At 44.3% G+C, this 24,958-nt stretch overlaps 1 protein-coding gene across 1 annotated transcript in view; it reads right to left on the reverse strand.

Moving 5' to 3' along the window:
* Positions 1-1,995: 1,995 nt before the first annotated feature.
* LOC121300851 (potassium/sodium hyperpolarization-activated cyclic nucleotide-gated channel 2-like) overlaps positions 1,996-24,958 on the reverse strand; it is a 34,580-nt gene continuing 11,617 nt past the window's right edge. Inside the window, exons 3-8 of the mRNA XM_041229792.1 lie at positions 23,574-23,735; positions 21,114-21,332; positions 16,080-16,226; positions 15,288-15,528; positions 11,810-11,974; positions 1,996-6,081 (exon numbers count right to left, since the gene is read on the reverse strand). Of these exons, the coding sequence (XP_041085726.1) occupies positions 5,153-6,081; positions 11,810-11,974; positions 15,288-15,528; positions 16,080-16,226; positions 21,114-21,332; positions 23,574-23,735 (1,863 nt within the window). The 3' untranslated portion in view covers positions 1,996-5,152. The remainder of the gene's footprint in view (positions 6,082-11,809; positions 11,975-15,287; positions 15,529-16,079; positions 16,227-21,113; positions 21,333-23,573; positions 23,736-24,958) is intronic.

Raw genomic sequence — 24,958 nt, forward strand, 5'->3', positions numbered from 1 at the left:
ACACCTAACTGCGAAGGACATTAAAAGCCACTCCACTGAAGTGTCATTTTGGTACTGCCTGATCTTCAAGCCTTTGCCTTGGGAGTGACCTCAGAGCATATCAGTACTGAGGGAATGTGCTTTGAAATAATCACTCATCTCCTGTATTAATATTTGAATATTTCATTTACAGGCTTCAGTGGCATTCAATCTTCCTGACCCCCATTCCACTTGATGTCTTCCTCTTCTTAACCCATTTATTCTTAGCTGCTCTGAAAAATGTAAATGATGCTGTGCAAGCGCCAGTCCCCTAAACAAGTGACTTCCCTTGACTTGTGGTGCTAGATTAGCCTGAACAGGGATGCCAAGAATGCTCATATCATGCCCTGTGGGTTTCAGTTTTTTTTTTTTTTTTTTATTATTATTTAGAAATTTAACTGGAAATTACCTTCATTACACATTAAAGAAATAGAAAATAACTCTATTAATAATACCTTTTAAAAAGTTGTTAAAAAATATAGATATATATATGAACTGTGCTGGCTGCAGATTTGCTGTATTATATGGCACTCTCATGGACAGACTGATACATCTCACGATAATGATAATATTACTGATAGAGTTAAAAAAAAAAAGTTCAGTAACTTCACTGAACTCACTCGGGGCTACAGCGCCACAATCGTTTGATTGGCAGCTGCACTGGCCAGTTAGAGCTGCTACACAGCAGAACTACATTTCCCAGCATCCTCGGGGATAGTGATGTGTGATGCCCAGCAGGTGGCACTGTTGGTAGCATTTGCTCTTCTTCTCTCACGCAGGTGGAGCTAGCGGAGTCTACCAGGTGCGCTTGCATTAGGGTCTTGCATTATGCATGAGCTTCCCGGAAACAAATGAGCTCTTTGCTTGCAGGCACAGTAAAAAGCATCCCAGTCCTGTGGGTAATCAGGAATTAGAAAACGCACAGGAGCTTTGGAAGCTGGAGTGCTGGGTCTGGGTATGTGAAGGACAATCAATAACAAAGGGGACAGAATCGAGAATCGAGGATCACCTGGGTGCTGCTTAAAGGACACGCAGCTAAATAAACAAATTTAATTGCTTGGCTGCTGTGCCATGCGTCAGGCTTGTCTGTAATTCTGGGGTGTGAAAGAAACGTGCTTCTTGGAAAAGGATTTGATTTGTGTTAGTTACCACTGCCTAAACCTTCCAACCTATCCTTTTCACTCCTCTCTAGCTCATTGTGTAATTAAACTTACCATATTTTATTCATTTTGTTTCCCTTTTTACCCTTGCTCCTGGCTCTAGGAATGGTGTTATGAAGATATTTCTATCTGGCAGCTTTTATTTATATTTTACTGCACTGCTAATCTAACCTCTACTTTTTACACAGTACATTAGTAAATGTTTTCCCACACTGGGACACAAATGCAAAATAAATGAAATGCAATGAATACTGATAAACCATTTAGCAAAGGCAATGTGTCTGTCTTATTCACTTGTATAGAAGGAAGCGAGATTGGTCCAGATGACTGTATATGCAGATTGTACTGTACTAACACGCCACAAACAGGCCACTGTCATTGAATTTACATTTGGGAACATTCAGAAGTTCCTTTTAGAAAAAAAAACTAAATGTGTTTGCACTTCAACCAATGCCATAATAAATCCTCCTCACTGAGTCTTTTAAAACTCAAATTAATAAGAATGAAAAGCATATTTCTTCCCATCACGAAAGCCTGCGGTGGTACAGCGAGTCCTGGAGTCCAGCTTTGTTAAGTCAAGCGTGTGGCACAGTCTGGAATTGGAGTATTTGTCACTGCAGAGCTCACAGCGAACCTAATGAATAATACCTGGTATCTGATGAGCACACATATTGCAGGGATGAGGACAGCGCACATGATTTGTACAAGATCACGTCAAGGGGGGGGGGGGGGGGGGGGGGGGGGGGGGGGGGGGGGGGGGGGGGGGGGGGTGGGGGGGGGGGGTGGGGGGGGGGGGGGGGGGGGGGGTGGGGGGGGGGGGGGGGGGTTGTCTTTTTTCTTATTCGATTATTTTTTTTACTGCATTGCACTTGATAAACCAAGAGAGATGTTTTAAATTAAACTCTGTTGAAAACCGAGCGGTGCTATCTGAAAAACATAGCTGGTATTTGCAAGACAATGGAGGGTGATTTGTTTTTTTGTATTCATATTAAAGTTATTTGTTTAAAGATAGATATGGATATAGATCCACTTAGATACAGCACTGCGTTTCCAGAGCCATCCATTCTAAGGGGGATGGGAACTGTATTCCTGTCTGAGAATTAGCTGGGTCAGAGGTAGGGATGTGTGGATACTTAAGAAGTAGCAAATAAATCTATTCGCTGATGTGTTGATTTCAAAACAAGAAATCCTGCCCTTCCCTCAACTTTACAATTGAGTACCAACCAATTGCAGCTAACTGTGTTTTAAAAGGCCATTGGAAGTTATTTTTCCTAATTTGCCGTAGAATTCATACAAATTCATACAGTGACACACACACCATTACTCATGTCAAACCCTGAGTCTGTATGAATGCACTAAAGACATGCCACAAATAGCAGTTAACTCCTTTTCATCAAACGCAAACCGCCTTGTTTTTTGCAGATAGCCCCTTCTGGTTTTCTGCAACCAAAAATAATCCTTTCTTCCATAATAAGGAAACCAAAAGATCTTCCACCCCCTTACACCATACCCTGATAAGCAACCTGAAACAGTGACTGCTCGTCTTTACGGTTTGCTCTGGGCAGTTATACAGTAGCTGTTGCCTGCAAAAACTGCTCTCCTGCAGATTCTTTAAACCTTAGGAATTAAACACATTTAAAAAGGAACGGCTCTGATGCTTTCAAGCGTATGGTCGCATCCTGAAAGAATTAGCCTGCTGGTAGCTCCATTGCTTCTAGCAGCACTTGATTGCTTAAGGGGTACGTTCCTGGCAGTATGAACAACTGGGCTTGGCATTGGCTGTAGTCAGTTAACAGTCCAGTAGCAGGTTGCCAAAGGGGTTAGGGGTTGCTACCTACAGTATGAATGAATGAAGAAAGAGCATAGGGTTGTTTCCTTTTTCTATTTTTTTTTCATTGAGCTCTAAACAGCAGCTTCTCTGGTCAGTTGGGAAGAGAACTCATTTAGAAACAGGTTTAAAAAGGCGTCAAGTGTTTAAACTCGACCCACCTGTGACAGGCTCCCATTGGACCGCCGTCGGTGATGGGTGTGGCCCGACCACTTCGGGAGGGGATGATTGGTAGAAACTGAGTCAATCTGTACTCTCCCTCTCTCTCAATTGGAGGATAGACCCCGGACTAGCGCTCCCAGGATGCAGCTGGTGGTTAAAACTGAGCAGCAAGCCAAAGTATTCTGCTGTCCCGAGACCCAATTCATTCAGCTAGCAGGGAAACCTTTAGTGTAAATGATCAGTTCATGCAAAAAAGTGGACTGAAAGTGGAGCAGCATTTATTTGGAATTAATTAGTGTCTCCATGCAGTCTGTTAATTTCACGAACTGAACCTTTTTGCCCCAAATTGTGAATTGAATCCCTATAGCCTAGCCATGCTTAGACCACAGAAGTGGAATGGTTTTGTGCATGTTTTTGGGGTTAATACGTTTCTAGGCAGATATAAATCCATGGCTAACAGCGATAGCCAATCAAAATACTTTAATCAGTTAGAAACAGTTCAGTTTCCTGTCGAATCTGAACCACCTTACCCCGGGGCCAACCAAACTGCACTCGGAACAGAGGTGAGGGATACAGATGCACAGGAACAAAGCCTCTCCTGGTTTTTGCTTTTGTTTCTCAAAGAGTTTCTATAACTGTATATACATATATTTATATTTAAATCAACAAGTCGCCTAACTATCACCTTGCTTTTATTTTTTTACTTAGATCACATGTTGCTCTCATAAAGCACCTACACTGATGCAGCACTTCTTGCTCTGAGAAAGCATTGCAGAGGCGAGTCCTTCAACCCTCACCTGTGTTTAGATTGCAGGATTTTATTTCTCGAGCAGGGGGATCGTTCACCCCAGGAACAAACAGCTTGGAGAAAAAAAAACCTGCTTGCAATGTTTTCAGTAGGTTGCCGATTTTATGCATTTATTTAAAGAGGTTACAGTATTTGCTTTCTGGCTTAATCGACAGTGGGGCTGTGGTACTAAAAAGTAGTCAAAACTTCTGACTAAGTGTCTTTCAGCCACTGCACTTAAAATTAATTCAATAGACCACATTCACATTAAATCCTTTCTTTTTTTTTGTGCCTTATTTCAATATTTAATTTCCATAATCGGATAACCTATTGTAAACTTGACAACCAGCTTTTTCTATTTGGAAAACCCAATGGAACCTTCCTGGTAAGAAGCCCCCCGGAGTTAAATCTCAGCTCCTGAAAAGGGTAGAGGAAGAAACACACGTACATGCGCACAGATGAACTAAGAATATGGCTTCTAAAGTCGATTGCAATCAGAATCAAGGCAGTCAAACAAATGCCATTTTTCAGTTGACAAAGACACCCCAAACGTTGTGTTTAAGCTCAGCTTTGGTCTTGCGAAGGTACAACAAAGATTCAATTATTTATTTATTTATAATAATCGATATAAGATCGACCAGCGGTCTAAAAGACTATTAGCTTTTTTTTTCTAAAACCAGACTATTATAACAGCGTCATGAGTAGAACACCTAGCTATGTAGCTTGTTTATGCAGAAAAGGACACCCCAATACACTGCAAAGCGGCTCCATTGTCTTCCAAAGCAGGTCCCTGATTACCCTTTCAGGTTTTTTTTCGGCCAGCTCACGTCAGTTTGCATGGTTTTGATTCTATACAGGATTTAACAGATACATTATTTTGTGTTTTTTAAATTCACTTTACAGTAAATAAAGCTAAATTTACGGGTGGGACAGATGGGGGGGGGGGGGGGGGGGGCTACTACTATGTACCGTGAGCCTACCTATAGAGTCAGTGGAGTAGAAACATCCCACGTTATTTTGTACAGACTTAGTATCGAGTAGGAATCCTTAGTTAAGCAGGTCCTTTTGAATTTCCTAATTCTTTTGCCCCCTCCCAACACTCACTCAGTATATATTCTGATTGAAGATTTACACGGGGGGGGGGGCAATGGAACAAAATCCTCAGCTCTCAAACAAGACTCCTAAAAACACTCAAGGTCACAAATTGGAAGAGAGCCTAGATTTGACCAAGTCTGTGTCTGGGATGCTAACCACCGAATCCTTCTTGGGTGTTCCTGAGTCCTGCTGCCCCATGGGTGAAGCCCCAGCGGGGGGCGGTGTAGAGGGGTAGATGACCCCCCCTGGCCCTACTGACATCTGGTGGGGCAAGACCGCCCTCTGGGGCCCCCTGAGCCCGGGTGAGCCCGGGGTGCTGGGGTGAACCTGTGAGGGGCCGATGGAGGTGGACGACACCCGGGTGGACTGTGGTGGGCTGGGGGCTGCTGTCGCTTGCAACCCATTTTGTGGGAGGGAGGGCTGGGAAGCGGACAGCAGCCTGGCCTCTTGGCTCAAGCTGCCCGTGTGCAAGGCTTGGGTGCTCTTGTGGGCGGCTGGGCGTTGGGGAGGGCTGGGGGCGCGCTGCTGGACCAGGGAGAGCTGGGAACCAGACTGGCCGGGGCTGGAGCTGTACTGGAAAGTTCGCCCTCCGGCTGCCAGGGGGCTCTGGACTGGCGGGCTGGAGATGGTTGAAGCTAAGGCCCCGGCTGACATTTGCTGGGACTGGAGGGGAGACACCGAGATGGGGCTGGAGATGCTCTGCACCACCTGGAAGCGCCGGACCATGCGGGGGGACTGGAGAACCCCCGGCCCCACGAGAGGGCTGACCATCTGGGGGCAGAAGCTCATGGCTACGGCCTGCTGCAGGGTGGCGATGGCAGAGCTGCTCTGGGGCTGACCAGGGTAGCCAAACATTGCCCCATGGAGGGGGGGCGTCATGGACATGGCCCTGGGCCGCTGCAGCTCCACCCTCTGGACCATCTCGCGGTCGTACTTCACAATCTCCTGGATCATCTCGTTCTCGCGGTTGTTGAAGACGCCCGTGCTGAGGTCGTGCTGCACCTTGTGCATCAGGGTGGAGTTCTTCTTACCTGCGAAGGAGAGAGAGAGAGAACGGTAAGAGGAGAAGGAGAGAGCGAAGGGTAGGAGGAGGAGATGGCAGCTCATTCAAAGCGAGTGCGGTTCTAAAGCACTTTTCTGTGGCCTTACGCAGCCCAGAGTTATATTTCAACCAGAACTTAAAGTTTAGAGCTCAGTTATTCTGTTCTTTGAAAGAGGGTTTAGCCTCAGCATGGAAAATATAAATGGACAGTTTACAGCCAACAGGAACTTGCATGGGGAACCACTGCAAGCCTGCACCTGTTGCAAACTACAAGAAGTGAATTTATAGTGTGGTGATAGAACCCATTAACCCATTGTGTGATTTATAGTGTGGTGATAGAACCCATTAATCCAGAACTCTGAAAACACTCCATAAAAAATTCTGTAGTAAAACACCCAAGAAACTGATGGAGACACTGGCCAAAACGTTTCAAGGTGCAGTGAATAACTACTGGAGAGTCATTGTTTAGTTTTTCCCATTAGCGAGAGGCGAGGACATTGTATTACAGGCTTTGTAATCCCCTGTAACTTTTTATGTATGAAAGGGTTAACTCTTCCATGGATAATGCAGATAATGAGCAGAGTCTGTTAAAGTAATTCACACCTCTTTCTATCAATAGAGAATCTTCTCCCCTTGGAATAAAAGACATGTGAACCTTTAGGAATCGCTGCTTCATCTGATCAAGACTGCATTTGGGAAGTGCTGCGAGAAGAGCAAGAAAATCAATTACAGCTATCGGCGCCGAAATATATTATACCAACAGAGTGGAGGTTTCCAGTGTCTGCAGTAACACAGCGGGAATATCACTGCCCCTTGCAGCAGTTTTCTTTACTCTCTGTGCTTCATTCAATCCGGTGGGAGATTGAGGGACTGGCCGCTCTGCACTAAACCCCCTGGCCAGTGTTAGTCTCACAGTTTTCAAGCTCTGAAGAGGGTGATGATTTCTTTTTCTTTTTTTTTTTAATGGTTCAGAGTATTGTTGCTACTCTTTTGATTTCTTATTATTGTTCTCTGTATCTGACTTTAAGCTGCTTTGAGCTTCGCTGGATATCTAAATCAGCCTTCCTTATTCCACTCAAATCACGAGACAACATGACCTTTCAGAAATTGACTGGGGTCTGCCTCTATATATATATATATATATATATTATATATCTATCTCTAAGAGAGAGAGAGAGAGAGAGAGAGAGAGAGAGAGAGAGAGAGAGAGAGAGAGGGGCTGGTTTTCCAAATAAGTACTAGATTAAGAAATGGAGTTCACAGCATAGGTGTGTCACTCTGATACCAATATAGTTGAGAAATTAGTGCAATGATTCATTGATTCAGTGACATAAATCTGGTCCCAAAGCTGTAGCACAGATGTTAATATAGGGCGTAAGGAATAAACAAACCACCCTGAGTGGGGGAATTATTTCAAATCCTTGCCCCGGGAGAGGGCATTGAGATGCTAATTGTCCTCTTTCTACCAGACAGGGAAGCAGTGCTGTGTACCATGAAACCGCAGAGATAATGCAAGCGTTCTTTCTCTTCCTCTCCTCTCCCACCCTCCTGTCAATGTGCAGAAGATGTCATTTTCACACTGTCTTCCCGATAGCAGTTCTCTCACACAAAGAAAGGTGTCTGGGTTACAGACAAGTGATTCATTATTTCCAACAGGAACTACAGTATTCAATGGTTGATACAAGTGAAGCGTGCTAATAAAGCATGATCAACATTCCCTGGACTGGAGGGAGCACCCTTTCTCTTAGGGGGTGAGGGAGCAGTTCAGTCTCCATACCTCGAGCCTGCCCTGCACTGGACTGGACTGGACTGGAGGGAACACCCTTGCTCTTAGGGGGTGAAGGAGGGAGCAGTTCAGTCTCCATGTCTCAAGCCTGCCCTGCACTGGACTGGACTGGAGGGAGCACCCTTTCTCTTAGTGGGTGAGGGTTTGGTAGGATTTTCCTGACTTGTCAAGTACACAAACCTGGCTTTCAGTTGCCTCTCCTGGGGGCCAAGTCACGTGAGAGATGACGTAAATTAAACCACGTGCATCCACAAGCTGTGTGCAGGAGGCGCTGAAACACAGCGAGCAGAGCACAGCTGAAACCGGCTCCTTAAAGCTACAGCAGGGTTTATGATAAAACCCAATTCTTTGGGTTTCTATTTACTTCATATTAGTTTAGCTTTATTTACACTTTGCTTCGGTCTGGTTTGTCTACAGCCCGTCCCTTTGAAATCCCCTTGCCACTACGCCGCTCCAGTGAAACAGGCAGGCGTGATCCAGCTTCTACTTGCAACAGTAGGAGGTTACAAATAACTGTTTTAAGTTTTCATGTTTTCTTTTTTGCTATTCACTTAATGTGCATTAAAATGTATCTATATTTAGCACTATGCTTATCTGTGCCATGCTGCCACGATTATTTTACATTGCAACACTGCTTGAAACTTCTCTAAAGGTGACTACTTGTTTTTTTGCTGAGTGTACACGCATAGCCTGCTGTTGGTTTTTTATGCCTGATGTCCTTACTTGTGTGCGACGCATTCTGCTGGGTGGAGTCAATTGTCACACCACCAAACATTTAGTGAGCCAGACACATTCATCATGAGAGCAAATGCATCCAGAGGACAACACTGAAGGAGCAGGAAAGTGAAGTGTGCTATTAATTCTAGGAGTGGGAGCAGGTAAAGCAGAGCAGAAATGGGAGCTCTCTGACTCTGCTCCCCCTCCTTCCTGCCAGACCTCTCTCGCAGTGTATGGAAAGAGACCCCAGTGGCTTGCCGAGTGAAAGCTCTTCTGCTGATTGGTGAGTGGACTGCAGCAGTGAGGCAAACTGGTAGAGCCAGGAGGCTCAATCCCAGTACCCCAGGGTTAGAAATAAGACTCCCGCTGCATAGCAGTTTGAGACATTCCTGGTCTTACTATGGGTTTAATAAGATACACCTGAGCTTGTTACCTATATGCTGTGACTAATCAAACTCCATAGCTTTAGGACCAGAGCCGTGCATCCCTGGTATATAAACTCGCAACATTACCAGGAGAGGGAGGTGTGAGAGAGGGGGGGAAGGGAAAGTCGGTGTCTTTTGAGGACCAGCTGCTCATGTGATGACAGCAGCACAGTGACCTTGGAGCTGCTGCTCCTGCTGCTGCTGCATTCACTGTCGAAGCTGGCTAATTGGGATTTTCCATTTCCATTATTTCACTTTACCTACTAAACCAAGAATGAAATGGCTCCCAAGGACTGGATCTGAACCCCTGCAAGCAACTGACTCGACGGTAAAGATGCCCCGCACTCAGCCACTCGCCAGTGATCGCTACAAAAATTCAATTTACACTTGGTATCGATCCCTAAGCACTTGATATAGTCACCAGAATGCAAGAGTGGAAAGGAATTGAAAAAAACAAAACTGGAGAGACTTAGAGACAGGCCCCTGAAAACCGAGTTAACTGTGTAACAGCCAAATGTCTGTCTGAGGCACCACTCTCTCACACAGCAAGTCTAGGGGATGGAGGGACACTTCACCTTCACGTAACCATGCAAAGGACAAAGATGTTTTCCTATGGAAGTTGTTCTGCCTTTAAAGAAGCTTCCATAGGGGCTATATTTGCAAAAAAGAAACTGCTGCTACTTTTTTATTTTTTCCATGTGACTCGAATCCCGCTTGTGCAATATGCCCATTTCAAGGTAATTTTTCCTATTGTGTAGTAATTCTTGAATGTGAGCGCTACTCTAAACATTATAATCTTTTAATATTGATGGCATCTCATGCTAAACAAAAGCCTGTTTAAAGATGGCCATCTTTTCGAGTCGAGTGGAATAGAACGGACAGGAATAGGAGGCACACATGCACACCCACTCGATAAGGGCCCGCTGATAGTTCCCAGATGAAACATGTCCTGCTTGACCAGATTAACTAAGAGAGAACCAATGAGCCAAGTTAGCAGGCCCCATTACTCAAGTACTAATTAGTGCTGTCCATTTAATTACATTAACAGTTACACCAAGAAACACAGACAGAGGACCTCATCAACCCTGTGCGAATGAGATGTGCAGGAAGTGCAGTTCTCTTGAGACTCGGTGCTGAAATGACCGATGAGTGAGTTAGTTAGCAGAGTGTCTGTGTGCTGTACCTATGTGATTAGCAGAGTGTCTGTGTGCTGTACCTATGTGATTAGCAGAGTGTCTGTGCGCTGTACCTATGTGCTTAGCAGGGTCTGTGTGCTGTACCTATGTGATTAGCAGAGTGTCTGTGCGCTGTACCTATGTGATTAGCAGAGTGTCTGTGTGCTGTACCTATGTGATTAGCAGAGTGTCTGTGCGCTGTACCTATGTGATTAGCAGAGTGTCTGTGTGCTGTACCTATGTGATTAGCAGAGTGTCTGTGTGCTGTACCTATGTGATTAGCAGAGTGTCTGTGTGCTGTACCTATGCAGTTAGCAGAGTGTCTGTGTGCTGTACCTATGTGATTAGCAGAGTGTCTGTGTGCTGTACCTATGCAGTTAGCAGAGTGTCTGTGTGCTGTACCTATGTGATTAGCAGAGTGTCTGTGTGCTGTACCTATGTGATTAGCAGAGTGTCTGTGTGCTGTACCTATGTGATTAGCAGAGTGTCTGTGTGCTGTACCTATGTGATTAGCAGAGTGTCTGTGTGCTGTACCTATGTGATTAGCAGAGTGTCTGTGTGCTGTACCTATGTGATTAGCAGAGTGTCTGTGTGCTGTACCTATGTGATTAGCAGAGTGTCTGTGTGCTGTACCTATGTGATTAGCAGAGTGTCTGTGTGCTGTACCTATGTGATTAGCAGAGTGTCTGTGCGCTGTACCTATGTGATTAGCAGAGTGTCTGTGTGCTGTACCTATGCAGTTAGCAGAGTGTCTGTGTACTGTACGTATGCAGTTAGCAGTGTCTGTGCGCTGTACCTATGCAGTTAGCAGAGTGTCTGTGTGCTGTACCTATGCAGTTAGCAGAGTGTCTGTGTGCTGTACCTATGCAGATTAGCAGAGTGTCTGTGTGCTGTACCTATGTGATTAGCAGAGTGTCTGTGTGCTGTACCTATGCAGTTAGCAGAGTGTCTGTGTGCTGTACCTATGTGATTAGCAGAGTGTCTGTGTGCTGTACCTATGCAGTTAGCAGTGTCTGTGTGCTGTACCTATGCAGTTAGCAGAGTGTCTGTGCGCTGTACCTATGTGATTAGCAGAGTGTCTGTGTGCTGTACCTATGCAGTTAGCAGAGTGTCTGTGTGCTGTACCTATGCAGTTAGCAGAGTGTCTGTGCGCTGTACCTATGTGATTAGCAGAGTGTCTGTGTGCTGTACCTATGCAGTTAGCAGAATGTCTGTGTGCTGTACCTATGCAGTTAGCAGAGTGTCTGTGTGCTGTACCTATGCAGTTAGCAGTGTCTGTTTGCTGTACCTATGCAGTTAGCAGAGTGTCTGTGCGTTGTACCTATGTGATTAGCAGAGTGTCTGTGTGCTGTATCTATGCAGTTAGCAGAGTGTCTGTGTGCTGTACCTATGCAGTTAGCATAGTGTCTGTGTGCTGTACCTATGTGATTAGCAGAGTGTCTGTGTGCTGTACCTATAAGATTAGCAGAGTGTCTGTGTGCTGTACCTATGCAGTTAGCAGAGTGTCTGTGTGCTGTACCTATGCAGTTAGCAGAGTGTCTGTGCGCTGTACCTATGTGATTAGCAGTGTCTGTGTGCTGTACCTATGCAGTTAGCAGAGTATCTGTACTGTACCTATGCGGTCAAGCCGATCGATGGCCACAGTCTCGAAGGCTCTCCTCATCATGGGGTACTCCTCCAGCACCTCGTTGAAGTTGTCCACGGAGAGCGAGTAGAGGCGGCAGTACGTGTCGGCCCGGACACTGGCTGTGCGGCGTCCTCGTGTCAGCAAGCAGATCTCTGCAGGGAGGGAGACGCTGTCAGGAAACACGCGAGGCGCGAGAGGCAAACCACTCCCAGGAGCACAAACACACGCCCTTGACACGGCTCATTAGCATGAAGCCCTAGCACGAAAAGTTCCATACTATAAAGAATGTCCTACAAATAAAAAGGTTTGACCTGGTCACCCAACCTTACTTGAGTCACTCTCAGATGCATTTGAAGAAGAAAGCACTTGTGTATATTAAGAGGTTAAACCAATCTTATTATTGCTGCAGCAGTGCCCATGCTGTTTTCAAAAAACTGAAACTGCAACCCATACAATGATAGAACAATATTACAAATCCGACTATGCATTGCTATATTTAGAAATACTAACACGTAATAAATTCAATGGCAGACTTTTTGACTAAGCCTTTCTGTCCTCAATTTTCAACGATATCCGTCGAAACTTTACTGGATTCTTAGTTTCTTTTTAGTAATTCTAGTTTTTCCGGTTCTGGATGAAGGATCATTTCTGTATGTGTAAATGAATATATTATCAGAAAGCTTTCCCAGGGATGTCCTGTCCAGGGATTTTGGGAAGGGGATGGAAGCATGTGCGCAGCTGAACCCTAACAGGTGTTCCTGATTGAAATTCATTTGGGGATGATCTAAAAAGGCTGCTAATTCCCAGCAGGGAACAACAGCCCATTTTTATCCTGTTACTTTCCCAATGAGGTCGAGGGAAGTCGACAATACAGAAACCCCCAAATTCCCAAAGCTCCTTTCAGAAAGGTAACAGATAATCCAAGCTTGAAGGGGATGTCTATTTAAACACTGTTTGCTTTGATGTATCTATCCATGGTCTCTAATCCCCTCTCCCTCGCTTTCATCCTAATTCAATACAATTACTCACAGACATCCCCAGTGAGATCCTAAAGGGAGAAGGGTAGTGCTTCACAGAACTGCTCAGAGGCAAACTCCAGTAAACATCACTCAGAGGGTAACTGGAGATCCCTACTGTACATGCATGTCTATCATAATAATAATATTGTTATTTTTATACAGCGCCTTTCATAGTGGACCACCATCACAAAACGTTTTACATTATATGCAAAGTCACTTACAATAAGACATTGATCCAGAACGGAGCACAAGGAGGTTATGTGACTTGCTCAGGGTCACACAGTGAGTCAGTCAGTGGCAGAGGTGGGATTTGAACCGGTGACCTTATGGTTACAAGCGCTGGACTTCAACCACTGCCTCCTATGCCTCATCTGACCTGTATTTGTCCCCTATATACGATAGTCCCCACGATTTTCAGAGGATACTGAACACACTTTAACTGCACATTACTACCGAGTACACTTTATACTAGCTGTAGTACTTTAGAAATGTTTTTACTTGAATAGTAAAAAAGGTCTAACGCCCATCATTACCCATAATATATAAAGGGAATGAATATATATATATATATATATATATATATATATATATATATATATATATATATATATATATATATATATATATATATATATATATATGTGGCAAAGTGCCCTGCCCCTGGGCTATTTATTTGTGTTGTATGTAGCGTGTAGTGTGTTAATGTTGGTGTATTGTAGTTGGTACATGGGATATAATATGGGTTATGATTTAAATTGTATGTTTGTATTTAGGCACGAGGATTGCACAGCACTTGACATGCAGGTAAAATGTAATACTACGCCAGCACGGGGAATCGCACTTTATTAATTCACGTGCAGTTGTACCAAGACTCCAATTGAATGACTGATTAGCAACCGAGTCTCGGTACAGCTTCATAAAAGCAACATGTTTTCACTCACTCAGGGTTGTTTGTTCGGTGAGTGGAGAATGGGTGGGGAGAAGGAGAAAACGAAAGTAAATTAATTTTACTCACCGTGTTTGTCTGTTGGTCCACTCGTTTGTCTGTCTGTGTTAGTAAATTTTGTTTGTATATTTATTTTGGCTAAAGCGCATGTCCTGTTTTGGTGTCAGTGTTTTTGTTACAACCTTTTTATTTTACGTCTGTTTGATTACTAAACTGTGCATCAGCGCCTTCACCATTTCAAAACCTGCGTTCTGCGTTGGTTCCTGTTTCTGGTCTGACATCGCCCACTGCTGCCATCTTTGTGACTATGCTATATGTTGTTAAGCATCAGAAAAACCGAAGCAGTAACCAACCGGTTAATCCACAAGACTGCAAACCGTTGTCATGCAGCTCCAGCTGTATCTTTTTCTAGCTTTCCATTTCATGTTCACAGATTGGCTACTCCCTTGCCAGCGATTAAGACTTGGCTTTGAAACCCAGAGCAAGCCTTTTCATTTAACTCTGCTCTGGAAAGTCAATACCGAGTGAACCTGTCACTGTTTGATTGCATTCCAGTTTATCAAGAGGTTTGCATCCTGAGCCACAATTTTAAAAAAAAACTCACCTTCCCTGTGTTTCACACAACATAAATCACACCACACTGTGTTCTGCATCTTTAAGCAGGTATCCATGACAACACAAGAGTTACATCATCACAGCCTCTTTATGGCGCTTATAAGGATGGGCTGAATGCTAATGTACAAACACCTCCCCGAGCAGCACAGCACTGCACTACACTGTCAGGGTCAGTGTCCACTTGGTCTTTGTTGACGAACACGTCTCTGAAACATAAAACACACTGATTTGGTCAGGCAGGCCTTGACAGGGGCAGGGCCTGACAGGTTGGGAGACCGCTTTATTAAAAACACCCTGCTCTTTCATGGCTGGACTTAATCGCCTAGCATGTGTGTTGATGTGTTCGTGGCTACCTCTGATCAAGTGAATTTCTCGCGCACTCTTTCCTGTGCCAGGTCTGTCATACAAAGAGTGCAGGAGAACGTGCACTCTCAACGTGATCAGAGGACACCACCAAACACTGTTACAGATCATTAAATCAAAATGAAAAACAGAGGATATTGACGAACTTATTCCATTTCTATAGAACACGCTCTGGTTTAGAACGCTTGGTGATAGACATTCTAAGTGTGAGATCTACACTCGGAACGAAATTATAACTGTAGTTGCTGCTAGTAAATTCCGGTGGGGGCATGACTTGCAATACGAATCAGTGATCTTTATATTAGGGATCCTATCCCTCTTTCCCCCTTTTGCAGTCATTTTCCGTGCTTGCTTTCAAATTACAGCAGCATCGCCATGCCGCTTTTAATAAATCTAATCCTACTGGGTGTGCATCTTAAAAACAAGTCTTTTATTAACTGGGTTTTCATCACTGCAAAATGCTGAAGAGTTCATGCAGAGAGTGATCAAGGTGGAAGTGATGAAGGGATACGCTCCTCTTACCCCCAAAGTAGGACCCGTCTGAGAGCCTCATGCCAATGTTGCCCTTGGTGAGGATGCTGACCACGCCATGCTGGATGAAGTACATCTTCTTGCCGATGGTGCCCTCGCGGACGATGTAGTCCCCGGGCTGGAACACCTCGAAGCGCAGCTTGGTCAGCATGGCCGTCACAAAGTTGGGGTCCGCGTTGGCGAACAGAGGCATCGATGCCACCAGCTTCCGGCAGTTGAAGTTCACGATTTCCTAAAGATAGACCGGGAGTGGGGGAGACAGAGAGCCCCAAAAAATTCAATGAACTTCAAAAAAAAAAAAAAAAAAAAACTTTCAGGAAAATGATAAAAAGGAAAAGGGTCTATAGATGGGAATTTTGCCAATGAGTGACGGCAAAAAACTACAGAAGTTGCCTTGTCATTAATGGAACTGCCATAGTATAAATTAACATTTTTGTTCACTGTGTAAGTAAAAGGATTTATTAAAGACCTTGATTAACAGTCTTTTCTAATTCTATTTGACCCACATAAACATGTATAATAAAAGTTTAAACAGTTAGGAAACTCTGTTATAAAAGTTTACTGCTGTATTTTTGCATGCTATTTTTTGCAGTTTTCCCATGTCTATACTATGCATTTACCATAGTTTGCCATATTTAATAATATGCTTTACCATACCTTTCTGGGCTTTACAGTGCTTAGCTATGCTTTAGTACACTTTGCCATGCTTTCACTGTGGGAAACTTTTATAAGGACTGACACCCATATCTGGCGCGCCATTCTAATTCCAGGTGACCTCCTCACCTCTCTCAGCGGCTCGTTCAGTTCTTCCAGGATGCTCTCCTCATCAAACATCTTTCCCTGGAAGCGGTGCTCGTAGTAGTCGTGAATTTTCTGGCGGAAGTCGGCGGGAAGCTTGTGAAAGGACATGTACTGCTCCACTTGCTTGTACTGCACAGAAAGAAAGCCTGTCATTGAGTACAGCACAGCTTCAGTCACGCGAGGAGGAGCGAGCCCCCAGACGAGCGAGCAAGCAAGCCGTCAATCAACCATCAAGCAATTCTTTATTTAAACAGGTCAATGAACGAAAAAAAAGAATTGACTTGAAGAGCAGCTGCACACTGGGTCCTGGTTCTCCAAGTTCCAGAGTGCAATTTGCCATTTTTTCGCAAAGGAAAACAAATCAAAGCAGTTTTTAATCAATGCAAAATGTAGTCCCTAAAGCTTTGTGATCCTGTTCTCTCTGCAGGACTGTATGGTATGGGTGGAAGTGCAAGTCTGCACTGCAATCTCCAGTATAAACACACAGGATTCCAGGGCATCACCGTTCATGCAACATTTTCTCCCAACTACACCAGTCCAGGTTTCATACGGCATGATGAGGCGTGTTACAGTGCAGTAGTTGCTTTACCTTACCGGGGAGCAGCCCTAGCTAATGACTCATTCAGCTCTCACTTTTTTTACAGCAAGTGCAGAATAATCTATAGGGTCAGGGATTAATAAGTGATATTTATTGAAGGCAGGCCCACAGTACACTTTAGTAGGAGTACCGATAAAACTTGGAAAGTAAAAAAAGAAATACATGAAAATAAATAAATCAAATGACTGAAGTGCTGAGATGTGAAGCCACTCTGAGTTGGGAATAGTTCTCGGAATAGCAAACTCACTGTCTCCAGCAGCCGCATTCGCTCTTCATTTAAACCCCAATGTTAAAATTATTCTCCTGCAATATTTAAAGCAGGCGGATTTGAGGTCTTTTCTGTTATACTGCTGTTGAATAATTCATGTCTCCATCGACACAGATCTTATTTAAAAAAAAAAAAAAAAAAAAAAAAACACAAAAACTGTATATTTGTAGAGTATTCAGTTTATGCACTCTATAATAGGACATGTTATGCTCTTACGTGAATGTGATTTACCATGATTTCACAATGCTTTTAATATGCTTTACTTTACTTCCCTAGGAGTTTAATCAGTGCAATATGTAACATGTGCTCAGGTGCTCTACATAATGCAAACCTACTTTTCAGGGCCCCACCCCATAGCAACTAGGCAGTAAGCCTGCCCCTCACCACTGCTGTGTACTGTAACTGCTCTTCAGGCAGAGAAAACCCACAGGAAAGAACAGGGCAGTTGGAATCTTAAAAGCTGCAATGAATAATTTATAAGCACTGATAACAGTCTTGGACAGAGTCCCCTAGGGGTTCTGATGAAGCCTGGTGCTCCTAGCTGAGAAAGCCACTTATTCATCAGCTCAGTGACTAGGGGTAAGGGCTAGGGGAGTTCAGCTGTGGGACTCGCTGCCCTGGGTTGTTGTCACCAGTCTGGAACCCTTTGTAGCAGCTCTGATTTACAGATTTCATAGAGCTGAGATCAAAGTGCGCTGTTACACTTGCAACGGGGGATCATCAGTGTCAATGGCTACATGGGCTAACCAGCAGCTCTGTAGATGAGCTCACTTTCCAATCTAAAGCTAGACATTCCATCTGAAAGTTCTGCAGCCCTGCAATGGAGCTTCCTGATTGGTCACTTGACAACAGGCACGTTATAATGGGACTCTACCAAACCTGGGGCCAATTACAATTATAATTGTGTAATTTGTAATTAATGGCAATCACATTGTAATTGTAAGGGCAGTTGAACCGTTGCAGCATTAAAGCAGCATCGTTAGCTGATATCAAATGCAGCTTCTGCAAATCAAATCTAATTGCACTTTAGTGACCCCATTCGCTCTGCATGCTGGCAGACTGGTTATGTTAAACTTCATATAATCAGTGGGTGGTTCACAGTTGTCACCCTGTACCATTAGTGGATATTGAGACTGCAGAGAGACAGGCAGAGAGAGAGAGAGAGAGAGAGAGAGAGAGAGAGAGAGAGAGAGAGAGAGAGAGAGAGAGAGAGAGAGTTTGATACATTTATTTATTGTGAATACTTGCATAAGTGTCCCCTGCTGAAAATATTTATCAATGGCCATCCCAGCTCTCTCTGTGTAAATTATCTGTCCATCACTTTCCCCCAGCTGATTGCTCACATTTTACTTTATTTATTGATTTTGATTCTCGTTTTCATTGCTTCGGTTTAGTCTTTTTCCCAGGTGAGAATGGGTGAGAGGGAAAGGCAGGGTAGTAATCTGTAATGGCAGTTCCTATTTATGAGAGAGAAAGGATAGCAGGAAACCGCATTAAACAGATAGCAACACGACATAAAGATTAAAAACAGGGGCTAAGGGAGATAAACTGCTGCCGGATTGTGCCCGCAGACTGTGTGTCTCTGTGCCTCAGTGCTGCAGGGGAAGTAAGAGAGCCTGAGCATCCTGCTGTCTGAGAGCAAGATTGCAGGCAATTACAGACACAGCAGCTCTCACACCAGACACAATTTAAAACAAAAAGTCCGGCTAAGTACAGTGCCACCCGGTGGCCTTAAATAGTAAGGCCCGATCTGAATTCTATGCATTAGTTGAGGCTTGTCTTAAAAATACAATTCAGTTTAAGTACCTGGAAAAACAAACAATATCCCCAAACTCAGAAACACTTTAAAGAAATAGTTCAAACAAGAACAGACAACCTTTTGATGTTCCATGTGAGATGTTTATCACCACCTGCATGTTTTAACAGGTGTACTTGTATCCTAGGTGTACTTGTATCCAGGGATTCTCAAACTCGGTTCTGGGGACCCCCTGTGGCTGCTGGTTTTCATTCCAACCGAGCTCTCAATTACTGAACTAGACCCTTAATTGAACTAATAATTTGCTTAATTAGACAATTTAACTTGTTTTCAGCTCTTGAACAGTTGCAGTTCAAGTAACTTATAAAATGTTATAGCTAACTTGAAATCTGCAACTGTTCAAGAGCTGAAAACAAGTAAAAAGGTCTAATTAAGCAAATTATTAGTTCAATTAAGGGTCTAGTTCAGTAATTGAGAGCTCGTTGGAATGAAAACCAGCAGCCACAGGGGGTCCCCAGGACCGAGTTTGAGAAGCCCTGCTATAGATGATCCATGTTAATGTCAGAATAGCAATAAATAAATTAGACAAAAGACACGCCCTTCAATATTGAAAAAATGGATGACTAAGCACGTGGGTTCATCCGTCATAAAAATAAATAAATAAACAAACAAATTCATGAATTAATTGTCATATCATGTGACAGCAAATTTCGACAGCAAATAAACAAACGTTTTGTGAAACTGGCTGGCACCAATCCAACCAGAACATATTTTTTTTAAGTGGCCTTTAATTTTAATTGACTTTTAGTGTTAAGCTGCACTGGTCCTTCAACAGACAGCCAGACAGCAAGCAGTGACTCAATGAACAGCTCTATCCAACTGTCTCCTGTCACTGTCTCGTTAGGCAGAGCTCTCCAGTCAACCCTGCCTCTTATGGAAAAAGACCGAGAACTTAGGATGGGCAAGAGAATCACAAACCGCTGCATGAGCCTTTCACCCACAATGACAGCGAAAAGATGGACTTGGACCATAAGAGACAGGGTCAAATGGACACTACATTTATTTCAATCCCTGAAAAGGTGTTTCTTCCAATCCTGTAATACCGTCACTATTAGCTCCTGATTTTTTCAAGAGCGCTAGCTTGCAAGCAGAGGCCCAGGCACTGAGGTCTTTTGTCTTATTTGCCGGTGTTACAATATCTAATGGAGGACATGCCGATCTGCAGCTGCCCCATTGATCTGAATCCGGAACTGACAGCTCTAATGGGCCTGAGCGCGAACCAGCAGTGCCAGCTGATTCCAGCACAGGATCAGCTGAATTACTGACACAGTGCTGTGAGCAAAAACTGTCAGGCTTGGCCCTTAGCCTGTGCAGCTGCAGTACAAGCATACAGGTAATGAAAAAAAACAACCTGCACCCAAAACCCTTTTGCACGTTGAAAAACAACAGGGGTTATTCTTGCAGATGGAAACGAGATTTAAAAAAAAAAAAAATACACACACTGTAATATTCTAGCTATTAGTGATATCCATGACCTACAAACAAAGTCGTGACTGACATACGCAGTATATACATGTGAAAATGTAAGTGTGACTCTTTCTTCTATAGACCCACGGATTGCTGTTCTCAGCACAGAAATGGAATGGTTAGGGTGGATCACAAAGAGAATGAGGTATCTGGAAAAAATGCAAAGGACACTCCATGGTAATTAGATCTCATGCATGTGGCCCTGCAACACACACACACACATGCACGCACACACACACGCAAACGCACAGGCACACACACACGCAAACACACACACACACACATAGAGTACTGTGTGAGCGAGCCCTGCAGAGTGACAGGAGTCTTTCTAAGTGCAGGGCTGCCAAGCTGTCATCGCGGGGGTGAGACACTTATTCTAAGTGCTATTCTTAGCCTATTCGATCCCCTCGCTGCAGCAGTAATGGCTATTTCAGGGCAGGAATGGTGTGCACGCGAGATTAGCAGCGCAAAGCAAAGAGAGACCCTCACTAGGGTAGCCCCAGGGCATCTGCTGGATCTAAACCCTGAAACCCATTTCAACCCTGAAGAATTATGCTATATAATTGCTATCAATAGAACTTAATCACACAGATTACCAATGTTCCTTTAGGTCTACTGGGCACGGTGATCTATGGTTCTGGGATGGAAATAAGACTCCTAGTGCATAGCAGTTTCAGCCATTACAGGTTTTATTACATGCTTGATTAGCCAAGGGTGAGCAAGTTACAAGATCTGGTGAGTCTTATTAAACACTTAGCAAAACCGGGAATGGAGCAAACAGCTAGGCGATGGGTGTGAGTGCTACGTTTGTGTTATTTGTAACATTCAGGACGGTGATAATACAGAAAGCCTGGCGTGGGAGCTTACCTTCTCCTGGTACTGCCGGCGAGAGGAGTCGAGGGACTGGATGAGCGCCGTGGCGTGGCCGATGAACATGGCGTAGCAGGTGGCGCCCACGATCATGCTGAGCATGGTAAGCCAGATATCGGACATGCTCTCGGGCGCCTGCCGGCCGTAACCGATGCACAGCATGTGACTCATGGCCTTGAAGAGCGCGAAGGAGTACAGCTCGCTCCACGTGTCGTTCTGCAGGGGCACACAGGGGGAGGGAAGGGGTCACAAGCAGGCCAGCACCGAGGGTCCTAATTCTGGGGGTGCAGAAACTCATACTTGACCTCATTGTCAGTTCACAGCCTCGGTACGGCTGTAGAAGCACCCCGGATCTTCGAATCACTTTTTAAAACACTCAATGCAGAAGTAAATTGCTATTGATTGGTATTCAATTGCAAACATAAGGGAAGGGCAGATTTTCTTGTTTTGAAATGAACAGGTTAATGATGTGTTTTTCTTTTTTTAATCCCTGCTGATAAATACTTCTTTAAGGCAATTCCAAGTTTGAGTGTGAGTTTCTGCACACCTCTAGTCTGAATTCCTTACAACAGTCTACCAAGATAAATTTGTAGTCTCATTTTCCCATGTCTATACTATGCATGGTTAGGGTTAGAATTGTAATAATTTCTATACTTTGTGTCCCGGCCCATCTTGCTCGTTTGGTTGTTAGTAGCTTATTGATCCCAAAATCTCATCAAGCAGCTTCTTGAAGGATCCCAGGGTGTCAGCTTCAACAACATTACTGGGGAGTTGATTCCAGACCCTCACAATTCTCTGTGTAAAAAAGTGCCTCCTATTTTCTGTTCTGAATGCCCCTTTTTCTAAACTCCATTTGTGACCCCTGGTCCTTGTTTCTTTTTTCAGGCTGAAAAAGTCCCTTGGGTCCACACTGTCAATACCTTTTAGAATTTTGAATGCTTGAATTAGGTCGCCACGTAGTCTTCTTTGTTCAAGACTGAACAGATTCAATTCTTTTAGCCTGTCTGCTGATTGTACATGTCGCTTTGCTGTGCTTTTACTATGGGGAACATTTATATGGGATAGTTCAGTAGTTTTTTTTAACCATTCTAGGTTTTCAAGTGAGTCTTACTGTAAATTGAAAGGATCCTGCACCAAACATGTATGCCTAGCTAAGCTGGAGTGCTCTGCAAAGAATCGTGCAATACAAAAAGACAAGGCATGATAAGTGATGCTGGAATATTCTCTGTGTCTAATGGTTACACAGTGTGATGAAGCCTGTAATTATAGTGTGCTTCCCATACAGTTATTTACATACATTTCTATTCACGCAAGGCAGTCTTTAATACCCTCAAGTGTGCTTGCGTGATCTGGGGGGGTTGAGAAAGCCAGTGGCTTCAGCCTCAATTAGAAGAGTTTATCAGTTTACTGCCAGCATCTTGCTGCAGGAGATATGGGCTCCCGGGGGGGGGGGGGGGGGGGGGGGGGGGGGGGGGGGGGGGTCACACTGTGCAGAAAGCAGAGAGAGGCACTCTCCTTTCATTTGAATGACAGCGCTGACATTGCAGGGTTACTGCACACTCACATGTCTGCCGCATACACAAAACAATAGAAATGGCTGGGATATGTAGCACACACTTCTGTGTAAATGGGCGGTGGACGATCTATTGGTTATGCTGGCGGAATCCCTCTGCGATATATACAAAAGCTGCATCTCCCTGGTGAAAGTCTGTGTCATTCACGCTTGGTGTAACAGAACATGGAGTGTTTCAGCCACTATGCAAAAGGCTCATCTGTGATTTATAGAGCTTTTAACCTTGAGTCCTGGACAGGGCTCAGAATCTGTAACGGCAGTGCATCACACTGCTGTACCCGTGAGACTGCACAATTCAATCATGCTTGACGAGGACCTGTCTCTGAAGAGTCTCTTGACACTGCCTGGGTTCCACTCGCAGAGCCCCTGCTGTGAGCTGCTGTGAGCCCCCAGGGGGAAGAGTGCAGCTCAGCTACCAAAACGTCTCCAAAATTAATTGAATTACACCGGCTGTCAACAGGCATGGAGACAGATATCCCCGGGGACCTCGCCCTCAAGAAATCAAATAAAACAGTCACTCCATGTTTTGGAGAATTGGGCTGCTTTTTAAGCCTTTCTTGCTCAGACAAAGCTTCACTTTATCCTGCTGCAATGGGACCAGCAGTTCACAAGTGCTCTCAGGCAGCATCATGCATCATCGTGCTTGCATAACAAGACTAGTGTTCCTTATTAAGGTGCTGTGCATTTAAAGGTCACCTTTGTGACTGTTCCCTGTGCGTCCCCAATAGCTACAGAACCCTTGATCGTCACATGCAACAAACATTCAAGTGGGACTTTTGCATTGCTGTGCAACAGTGCCACCTGTGGCCAACTGTTGAAACTGTTCAGCTATTGAAGGCTGTGGCTCCACATTTAACATAGGTGGGGAAAGAGACAGTACTTACCACCATCTTGTTCAAGGAGACCCAGCAGTCACTGGGGAATTCCTGGAGCATGGGAACGAGAAACTGCAGGCACCCATCCCAGTGGCACAGCAGCAGCATCATGCCAATCAGGTTGAAAATCCGCATCACTGCGCTCGCCAGGTCATAGGTCATGTGGAAGATCTGACGGAAACAGAGGGTGGGTTACAGGAAGCAAGACTGTTCACAGGGTTCGGCTGTAATTCTAGGTAAGAAACACACAGACTGCAATCTAATTGTGGCCGCACACAAGCACCCCTGTTACGCCTGTGTTTGGAACATTTATTGACATGTAAGTGAACTTCCATTAATGGTTAATTGCTTATCTATTTATGAATAAAAGCCTCACTCCAACTTCCAGCTGGTCTGCTCATTCTTCTGAGCATTTTTTTTTCTAAATCCAGTCTGGTTGAAGATGCATTAGCTGCTGTGTAAACGTATCCAATAGGACAATTCACTTTCCGATAGGCTGCTCACTATCTCTTCTCAGAGGGTCAGGGAAGGTCAAGTTCATTGTGGTGGTGGCAGACTGGCAGAGGACTGCACTGCATGGGTCCTGAATCTCGATTCCTGGATGTGACATGCTGTGCTGGAACTTATCGGCTTGCAAAAGCCATGCTTTCTCTTCGGGAGGCTGTCAAAGACTTCACATCTCGGGTGTACTGTGATATGGTGGTGATCTTGTGAGTGTTCAAAGATGGGACAAGAGCCAGAAGCCCGCTGAGTGACTAACTCCCTAACTGCATGACTTTGGAAAAAAGCTTCTTGACCACCCTGTGCCTCCACCAACTGTATAGCTGCCAGCTATTCTCAGACAAGATCCCTTGGGGTTAACTATGAAACACATAACTTCAGACAAAACATATATAAACAGTATACAAAAATAAGATGATTGATCATACAGTGCTGTTAATGCTAAAAGATCATTGAAACCAGACCCTGATATTGATGTCATCTGAAATGTCTTTGCATAGGATGGAAATGACGTCACATTACAATCGGCTGTGCTGTTTAATTCTTTTAAGTAGATATTATAAAACATATAGCGCAGGGTGCTGTGTATAATTCTCCCCTGTTAGAGAGTGTTTTAATAAGGCGCTCACAGGGTGTCTGAATGCAAGCGTGATGAATAGGATTTGTTAAATCTTTCTTTTAGTATTTCTAAAACTAGAGCATGCACTGTCCTGGATTGTAAGCGTCTGCATTCTGCAAAGCATCTCTATGAATCCCAGCATATCCCAGGCAACAGCGCCGGTCGCCCACGTTATCAGTCTGAAACGGACGGCTAAGTTCAGATAGGTCTGTCAGATCTCTTATTCATGTGCAAAAACAAAGCCCCACACCTGGATGCTAAAAATACAACAGAA

The sequence above is a fragment of the Polyodon spathula genome, chromosome 26 (genome assembly GCF_017654505.1).
Source record: "Polyodon spathula isolate WHYD16114869_AA chromosome 26, ASM1765450v1, whole genome shotgun sequence".
NCBI lineage: Eukaryota > Metazoa > Chordata > Actinopteri > Acipenseriformes > Polyodontidae > Polyodon > Polyodon spathula.